Raw genomic sequence first — 10,444 nt, forward strand, 5'->3', positions numbered from 1 at the left:
CTGTGGGAAAAATTTATCTAACTGAACAAAAACTCTCAAACATTTATTACATCATTTTAAGTTACAGAAGTGTTTTTAAATCAAAATTTCTGAACTTAAGTTAATAAGAGCACAATAAACTAGAGATATTAATTTGTAAGTCAATCTCATAAGTCTAGCTTATAAAAACTGTTACTATAATTTTTTTGCTTTTTGTTATTTGTGGAGATAGCAATTAAACTGTACAAAATGTATTGTTCTTCAAGACAAAAAGTCTCCCCGAAGAATTTTTTGTGGTAAAAAAATTTAGGAATGAGCACAAAAGGTTTCTCCTCCTTCTGTCTTGCTCCACCAGTTTTCAACTTCCCTAGAAAAATATGATCCAAAAAGCACTATTGACTTTGATCATCTCAAACTGTCAACACTAGATAAATATTTCATAAAATGTGTATGGCTAGAACTCAGGGGATATGCTATCATTTCATTTAATTTTGAAGTAACTCTAAGATCCTATCAAGTACCCCAGCATTGTACCTGGTTAGAAACTAAGGAAAATATTTAAAGAGAGATTCTAGTGAGGTTTGCATGAATTATTGAAACGTTTTCGCTGATAATCTTTCCTGCAATAGAATTTTGTCTTGGGAAAAAAGTCACTAACTCCACCTTTATTCTGTAGAGTATTTCTCCTTCTTAAATGCTTCTGTAGCGCTCAAATTTCCTCTGACTTTGCACTTTGAATAATTGTTTTCTAATCCAAAGCTAAAGATGTAATAAATGCAGTGGCAGTCACAGCATAATAGTAACAGTGATGTGGAAATCTTGGGGTTTAGAGCAAATGGTCAAAAAAGAATTCTTGAGACGTCTTCAGTGCAAAAATGTGGTTTTATTAAAGCATGGTGACGAGACCCGTAGGCAGAAAGGCTGCACTTACGTTGTGCCGGGTGACCAATTATATACTTTTAAGTTGGGAGGGGGTTAGGAACGTGAAAGTCTGTAAGGAATTTTGGAAGCAAGGTTTTTAGGACCTTGAGGGGGCTAGCTATTGTTAGGAAAAGGTCATTTATTACTGTCTAATAAAACCTTAAGTCATAAGACCCTTCAGATGTATTATCAGTGGGCCATATGCTTGGGGATGATTGCTAACATGTATCTTGGGGGGTAGAGACAAAGGAAACCTTCAAAGGAATATTTATATGTTAAAGGAGACTTAAAGGATCCTGGAGGTTGGGTTAATATTAATGTAAAGTTGCCTTTTGCCCTTAGCATAGTATTAACATCGAGGCAGTTAAGTTCCTAGAAGAAGTCATTCTGCCTGTCTCAAGGACTTGTCAGTGGGTTTTAAGTTGTAAGGAAATTTAATTTTTTCTTTTGCCTTTGTTCCCTACATCAAACAATACTAAAGAACTACCTAAGATTTACACAAAAAAATTTAAAAATTTACTTATTTTTTATTTTATTTTATTTTAGAGGAAAATTCTTAATTCATATAATTAATAATAACCCATATTTTGTATTGTTCATTTTTTTTTTCCAAAAAATCTACTTGTCTTTTTAAAAATGTTCAAGGTCTCTGTAGAAAATTTTAAAATCTTATTAGCAATGAACAAGCCACACTCTTAAAAACCTCATTACAACCTTAACTCTACAATGCAACATACAGTTAACTAAGTGAGAATTAATAAGGATGGTTCTGGCTCCCATTTGGAAAACTGGGGACTTAGCTCCTCAAATACTAAAAGAGCTCTACAATTAGAGCTCACTCATTAGTCAACTTTATGACATGAATGATGCGCTAAGCTTTCTAGGAAAATACAAATATAACTTTTCCCTCATAACAAAAGTACATATAAAATATACATTAAAATGGACATTTCCATTTATTCTGTCTTTCCTAATAGGATTCAAATAAGTGACATAGTATATAATAGAATCTGTAATATCTGGATTTCAAATACTTTGGGAGAATGTGCCAAGTTATAAATAATAGCTACATAATGATACAATAAGAAACTGGTTTTCTAGTTTTGTTTGTAGATATAAAATAATCTGTACTAGATTGTTTTCTAGTTTAACACCATAGCCAAGATTCTTTATGATTCATAATTGGTGGACAAACAAATATGTTAGGAAAGTAGATAAATCACTGTATTTTTAAGAGATGAATATGCTTAATGCCTGAAGACAGGTACTTCATAATATTTGAGTTTATAATTATAAAACCTTTGGGATATTACCCTATGGGAATTTCAAATATTTGTGAATTTTTTTAAATTTGTGTAGCTTCCCTAAGGCTTCTGATATTCAAAATAAGACTATCAGTTCTGCAACAACACAAAAGGCTAAAAAGCAAGGTCAGATAGAGAGTGACTAGATTGCTAAATCTCTTTACTTTGCCCTCCATATATCAAGAGGCAAAAACTGAATGCCTCTTGTAAAGTATACAAATAGATTTAAAGTAAAAGTATGGAAAATATCATACAAACAGCAACCACAAGAAAACAGGAAAGGCTATATTAATATCAGACAAAAAAATCTTTAAAAATGTTACTAGAGATAAGGAGGGGCATTTTGTAATGAGGATAGGTTCAGTCCATGAGGAAGATACTCAGTTATGAATACACACATACACGCACACACACACACACACACAGAAGGAAAAAATGCCTACTTCAATGGTAATAGTTGGAGACTTCAATACTCCACTTTTTTTTTTGAAAGATTTTATTTATTTATTTATCCGAGAGAGAGCAGGGGTGGGGGGGGAAGAACAGAGGGAGAGGGACAAGCAGACTCCACACTGAGCATGGAGCCTGACACAGGGCACAATCTCACAACCCTGAGATCATGACCAGTAAAAATCAAGAGTCAGATGCTTAACCGACTAAGCCACCCAGATGCCCCACAATACTCCACTGTCAATATGAATAGAAAAATGGGAAGAAGGTCAACAAAGAAATACAGCTAGAACAATACTATAAACCAACTTGACCTAACAGGCATCTATAGAACATGCCTCCCAACAACAGCAAATAAAGTTCTTCTGAACTGCACATGGAACATTCTTCAGGATAGATAATACACTAGACCACAAGATAAACCTCAATCAATTTAAAGATAGAAATCATGCAAAATGTGTTCTTTGACCATAATGGAATGAAATCGTAAGTCAACAGCAGAGATAAATTTAAAGAGCTAACAAATATGTGGAAATTAAACAACCTAGATAATTGATGGGTCAAAAAAGAAATTAGGAAGGAAATGAGAAAATATACTGAAAACATTAAACAAAGATACAATATACCAAAATTTATGAGATGCTGCCAAATTAGTACTTAGATGGAAATTTATAGATCTATATGCCTACATTAGACAAGAGTAAGATCTCAATGTAGTAAGCTAACTGTAGTAATGTAGTAAGCTAACTTTTCCAGTAAGACACTGGAAAAAGAAGAGCATACCACATCTTAAGGAAGCAGAAGGAAAAAAAGTTTAAAGATTAGAGAGTGTATTAATGAAATTGAGAATAGAAAAACAATGGAGAAAATCAATGAAACAAAAAGCTGGGTCTTTGAAAAAATCAACAGAATTGTCATTATCTCTAACGAGACTGAGAAAAAAAAAAAGAAGACTCAATTGCCAGAATTCGAAATGAAATAGGAGACACCACTACAGATTTTATTAAGGAATGTTATTACAGGGGCGCCTGGATGGCGCAGTAGGTTAAGTGTTGGACTCTCAGTTTCGGCTGAGATTGTGATTTTAGGATTGTGAGTTTGAGCCCTGCATGAGGATTCACGGTCAGCATGGCATCTGCTTAAGACTCTCTCTCTCTTTCCCCCCGCCCTCCATCCTGTGCACTCTGTCTCCCTCTACAATAAATAAATAAATAAATAAATAAATAAATAAATAAATATTTTTTAAAAAGGAATATTATTGGGGCACCTGGTTGCTTTAGTCGTTTAAGCATCAGCCTTCTGCTCAGGTCATGATCTCAGTGTCCTGGGATAAAGTCCCGCATTGGGCTCCCTATTCCGTGGGAAGCCTGCTTCTCTATCTCACTCTGCCTGCAGCTCCCCTTGGCTGTGCTCTCTCTCTCTCTCTGTCAAATGAATAAATAAAATCTTAAAAAATAAATAAAAAATAAAAAGGAATATTATTATAATAAATTAGGTAAGTTAGAGACTGACAAAGTCCTAAAAAGACACAAAGGACAAAACTGACTCAAGTAGAAATAAGCAATCCAAATAGGTTTATATTATGTAAAAATACTGAGTTAAAAAAAAAAACACACACCCATAAAGAAAAAGGCCAGATTCAGATGGCATCAATGCTGCATTCTACCAACCACTTAAACAATAATACCAGTTCTTCACAAACACTTACAAATAATATGAAAGGATGGAATACTTCCAGACTCATTCTATGACGCCAGTATTACTCTGATTCCATAACCAGAAAAAAGATATCACAAGAAGACTGCAGACCAATATATTTTTGAATATGGATGCAAACATCCTCAGCAAAATATTAGCAACGTGAATCCAGAAATTAGACAAAGAATTATAAACCATGACCAAGTGGAATTTAAACCAGGTGTGTAAGGTTGATTTAACTTCCAAAAGTGAATCGACATAATATACCATATTGATATAATAAAAAAATAAAAATTCACAAGTGCTTTTCATTAGATCCAGAAAAATCATTTGAAAAAAATCTAACACCATTTTTTGACACATATACCAAACAAACTAGGAATAGAATGGAACTTACTCAACCTGATAAAGAGAATCTACAAAAAAAAAAAAAAAAAAAAAAAAAAAAACCCCACAAAACTAACAAACAAAAAAAACCTTCCAGTTTACATCATACATGATGAAGAAAGACTGGGTGCTTTCTCCTAAGATTAGGAATGCCCACTCTCCCTGCTTCTATTCAACATGGTACTTCAGATTCTAACTAGGACAACTAGGCAAGTTAAATAAATAAAAGGTATCCAGATTGGAAAAGAAGTAAAACTTTCTCTAGTCACAGATGACATGATCTTTATGTAAAAATTCCTAAGAAATCCACACACAAAAAAGTTACAATGAACAAGTTTAACAAGGTTTCAGGATACAAAATCAAGATACAAAATTTAATTATACTCTTATACATGTGCAATGAATAGACTGAAAATGAAATTTAAAAAATCGATTCCACTTATATAGCTTCAAAAGAACAAAATACTTAGAGATAAATTTAACAAAAGAAGCCCAAACTTACACTCTAAACATCACACAACACTGTTGAAAGAAACTGGAGATCTATGTAAATGGAAATACATCCTGTTCATAGATCAGAAAATTTAATGTTGTTGAGATTGCAATTCTCCCCAAATTAACATGAAGATTCATCAAATCCCTATCAGAATACCAAGTGACTCCTTTGTACAAATAGGCAAACTAATTCAAAATTCATACGGAATTTCAAGGGACACAGGATAGCTAAACCAATCTTGAAAAAGAAAAACCTAAATAGGAGAAATCATATTTTCCCATTTCATAATTTACTACAAAGCACCAGCAACCAAAACAGCATAATGCTGATATAAGGATAAACACAAATCAATGAATAAAATTGAGAGTCCAGAAATAAACCCATGTTTCTATCTATGGTTTTCAACTAATTTTCGGCATGGGTGCCAAGGTCATTTAATGGGGAAAGGACAATCTTTTCAACAGATGGTGCTAGGAAAATAGGATAGTCACATGCAAAAGAATAAACTTGGAGCCTTATGCTGTACCATATATAAAAATTAATTCAAAATGTACCAAAGACCAAAATAAAAGAGCAAAAACTATAAAATTCTTAAAAAAAAATGGGGTAAATCATCATGACTTTAGATTTGGCAACAAATTCCAAGATACGACAACAAAGCGCAAGCAAGAAAGCAAGAAAAGATAGATAAATTGGATTTCATTAAAATTAAAACTTCCATGCTTCAAAAGACATCAAGAAAGTGAAAAGACAACTCACAGAATGGGAAAAAAACTGCAAATCACAGGCGCCTGGGTGGCTCAGTTGGTTAAGCCACTGCCTTTGGCTCAGGTCATGATCCTGGAGTCCCGGGATCGAGTCCCACATCGGGCTCCCTGCTCAGCAGGGAGTGTGCTTCTCCCTCTGACTCTCCCCCTTCTCATGCTCTCTCTATCTCATTCTCTCTCTCAAATAAATAAATAAAATGTTTTTAAAAAAAATTGCAAATCACGTATCTGGTAAGAGAGTTTTATCTATAATACATATATAACTCTTATAACTCAACAACAAAAATAACTCCTGTAACTCAACCCATTTAAAAAGACTGTTAAAATATCTGAGTAGTATTTCTTCAAAGAAGGTATACTAATATCCAATAAACACATGAAAGAAGCTTGCCATCATTAGCCGCCAGGGAAATGCAAATCAAACCACAAAGAAATGTCACTTCATACAAATAGGATGGCTAAAATCAAAATCTCAATGTTGACAAGAATGTGGATGAATTAGAACTTTCATACACTTCTGTGGGACGATAGAACAGCACAGCCACTATGGAAAACAATCTGGCTGTTCCTCAAAAGGTTAAACAGAATTATTCCATGATTCAGTAATTCCACTTCTAGTTATATATATGCTTAAGAGAAATGAAATCACGTGTCCACACAAAAACTTATACCAGGATGTTCAAAGTAGTAGTAATTATAATGGCCCAAAGGTGGAAAACCCCAAATGTTCATCAACTGATGAATGTACATACAAAATGTGGTAAATACTTAGAATGGAAAACTATTCCACCATAAAAAGAGATGAAGGACTAAATATGGTACAATACGAATGAACCTTGAAAACATGACGCTAGGTAAAAAAAGTCAGTCACAAAAGACAACCTGTTATATGATTCCATTTATATTAAATATATAGAATAGGCAAATCTATAGAACAGAAAGTAGATCAAAGATGGCTTACAGTTGTAAAGATGAGAGGGTAATGAGGGAATAGGGGATCGAAAGCTAGAGTACAGTATTTCTTTTCAAGGTGATAAAAATGTTCTAAACCTGACGATAGTGGCTGCACATATCTGTGAATATGCTAAAAACCAGATTACTGTATACTGCAATAACTATCGGACACTGTAAATGAGTGACTGGTATGGTATATGAACTATATTTCAATGAAGCTGTTTGAAAAAAAATCATATTTTCTTCCTCTCTCCTAGCTCTATTAAAGATAAAAAAGTTAGACCAACTTTACCATGATATGAGCTTAGAACCTGGTAAGGGTTAATATTTGCCTTCAGTAGAGAGATTATAAAGCTCTAGAGGCAAGAAGGGATTCTGTGATCTATAGTCAACATTGAAGCAGATTCTCTTTATAAATACTGGTCATTTTTCTGGAATTATTTTATCTAACCAAAATATATGCAATATTTAATGTTATTACATGTATGTTTAACAGTTATTCAGGAAGATTTAGTAAATCTGTAAGCAAACCAAAGAAGGTATAGACTGAGGGACGCCTGGGTGGCGCAGTTGGTTAAGTGTCTGCCTTTGGTTCCGGTCATGATCCCAGTGTCCTGGGAGCAAGTCCTGCTCTTTGCTCAGTGGGGAGCCTGCTTCTCCCCCTGCTTTCAGTTCTCCCTGCTTGTGCTCTGTTTCTCTCTCTGGCAAATAAATAAAATCTTCAAAAAAAAAAAAAGGTATTTCAGGAAATAATAAATTGGGTTTTAATATTATTTTAAATATCTTACATGAGAGAGTGCTTGCTCCTCCCCCTCCCTTTTTTACAGAGCACATTTACCTTAGTAAAATAGACTGAGATCAACAAGATGCTAAGACAAAATTATACCCTAAGCAATTATAAATGTTGCACGTAATTCTTTTGAAGTTGTACACAGATTTATTTCTGAAAAATATAAGTAAATTTATAAGAATCAGTCACCTTTCACTTAATATTCCTATCTATATACATACAAAAAACAATCAAGAAGAGCTAATTAATGTTTTAACTCCACTGAACTCTAAACTTTTTCTTTGTCATGGATTAAAGCGGCGGGAGTGACACTATTTTCTTTCCTAGAGATCTCTTACAGCAGCAAGAGGGATTCTAACAGATATACTAAAAAATCATACACAAAACTTATTGATTTATTGTAGGGATAAAATGTTCGTCAATTATTTATTTCCAGCGGTTGGGTGGGAGTGGCGTAGAAATCGCGCAGTTTGGAACTGAACTCTCTTCGGATAATTCGGATCCACTTTCCGCTAGAATGCCTGGCAGATCCAGTACAAGTTTCTTACAGTAAATTAAAGGGACCTTAAGACCGGGATATCAGGAGGAAACAGAAAAGGGAACAGTAACAGTACTGAGGGTCTTAGAGCGGGAGAAGAGGAGGCAACAACCTCCTGAGCGCAAAGAAAACATGGAGAGCTGAAAGGAAGCAAGTTGACCATTCAGACTGCGGTAGGGGAGGCCGAAGTGCAGTGAGGGACAAAAATCAGATGCCGCCATAATGATGCGCAAAGACGCTCCACGTGCCATCCAGAAGTCAGCCCCCTTCGCCCAAAGGCCGGAGTGTAGTCCCACCGCTCCCCTCCGCCTGTGCCCTACCTTGCCGACCTTGCCCCGGGGCCAGGAGCAGCAGCGCCAGCGGCCAGAGCCGGCCGAGCATCGCTGCTGCCGCGCGTGGGGACCAAGGTGTCGCAGAGCCTGGGCTGTGGGTGCAGGCAGGATGGGGACACCTCAGCTCTCCTATCACAGGCCTCTTTCAGTCCGTTCCTGCTAAGTCTTCAGGGTCGCTGCGTGTTCTCGCTCTAGGACGCAGCAGTCCTTCCCAGGAATAGCTTTCGCGATGCCGCTGTGCGCCGACGTCTCCCTCCGAAGCCCCGCCCACCCGACGGAGGCCACGCCCACTTCCCTCCCGGGAGACCGCGTCCTGCGCCCGGCGGCTGTGGCTCCACCACCTTGGATCTCAACCGCACTCGCACATCCAAGGGGCAAGCTCACGGGGTATATAGCATGGCACCTCGCGTCTCACTGTCTTAACAAATGCTTTAAGAAAACTTGATAATCCTAGAAATTGTTCAGATGTACCTCCAATAAAAGCAGCCTTGCGAGGTTCTGTTGGAACCCTTGATTACACCTCTAGACGGATTCTTAACCTGATAATTGGGGGTGCTGGTTTGCCTCCAAAGGCACACATGCTTCTCAGAAGTTGCCCCTGTCACCTTAGGCCTCGGTGATGAAGGGAGGAGGGAGTGGAGATTAATGTTGCAACACTGGTAGCTCTTTTCCTCTGCCTCTATGACAGTTTTGAGAAGTGGAAGGGAAGCCATTGAGACTTCCAAACACGCGGGGTTAGCCATCTTGTATTTGCTGGTTATCCCAGTGTTCTTTCAGTTGTCCAATGGTGACCCAGTAACTCAGGATCCTTCCGCACATGGTCACACGACTCCCAAGTTTGCCCTGGGGGATGGTCTTCATTCTGAAGTTATCTTCGTATATGTGTGGTTGCCTCTGCAGAGGAAGCAGGTGCCCACCTTAAAAAAAGAAAACAAGGGCGCCTGGGTGGCTCAGTTGGTTAAGCGACTGCCTTCGGCTCAGGTAATGATCCTGGAGTCCCGGGATCGAGTCCCGCATCGGGCTCCCTGCTCGGCAGGGAGTCTGCTTCTCCCTCTGACCCTCTTCCCTCTCATGCTGTCTCTCATTAAAAGAAAAAAAAAAGAAAACAAAACAAACAAAAAACCCCACAACTGTTTCTGCATCATTCTATGTCATTAAATGGAACCTCACTTTCCTAGTTTTTCTTTGGCAGTCTCAGTTCTTGAATCCCCTTATCCATCACCTGGGACTTTGCCCTCAGAGCTGGTACCTGAGGGGAAAGAAGACACTAATCAACAGAAGGCAGCCCCAAGGTCCTGGTGGGTTCCAGGATTCAGGCCACAGTTCCACCTATAGATTTGGAGGACTGAGGCATGGATGAGGCATGGTGATAAACACAGGAGATGCCCAAATGCATAAAGAAGTTCTTCTAAAAATAGTTTATAATTGGGCGCCGGGGTGGCTCAGTCCGTAAGTGTCTGCCTTCGGTTCAGGTCATGATCCAGTCTTGCATCGGGCTCCCTGCTCAGTGGGGAGTCTTCTTCTCCCTCTCCCTCTGCCCTATCCACCCACTTGTGCTCTCTCACTCACTCACTCTCTCTCAGATAAATAAAATCATTAAAAAAATAGTTTATAATTTTTTTATTTGAAAGAGAAATTGGAGGGGTGCCTGGGTGGCTCAGTCATTGAGCACCTGCCTTCGGCTCGGGTCATGATCCCAGATTCCTGGGATCGATCCCAACGACAGGCTCCCTACTCAGCGAGAAGCCTGCTTCTCCCTCTCTCACTCCCCCTGCTTGTGTTCCCTCTCTCACTGTCTCTCTCTGTCAAATAAATAAATAAAATCTTA

The 10,444-nt window shown here is 37.6% G+C and overlaps 1 protein-coding gene across 1 annotated transcript in view; it reads right to left on the reverse strand.

The window, feature by feature from the left end:
* The window catches only part of VWDE (von Willebrand factor D and EGF domains), an 80,192-nt gene extending 71,527 nt beyond the window's left edge, over window positions 1-8,665 (reverse strand). Inside the window, exon 1 of the mRNA XM_021689538.1 lies at window positions 8,614-8,665. Coding sequence (XP_021545213.1) covers window positions 8,614-8,665 — 52 coding nt within the window. The remainder of the gene's footprint in view (window positions 1-8,613) is intronic.
* Between the last annotated feature and the right edge of the window lie 1,779 nt (window positions 8,666-10,444).

This window comes from Neomonachus schauinslandi, chromosome 12 (genome assembly GCF_002201575.2).
Source record: "Neomonachus schauinslandi chromosome 12, ASM220157v2, whole genome shotgun sequence".
In the NCBI taxonomy this organism is placed as follows: Eukaryota; Metazoa; Chordata; class Mammalia; order Carnivora; family Phocidae; genus Neomonachus; species Neomonachus schauinslandi.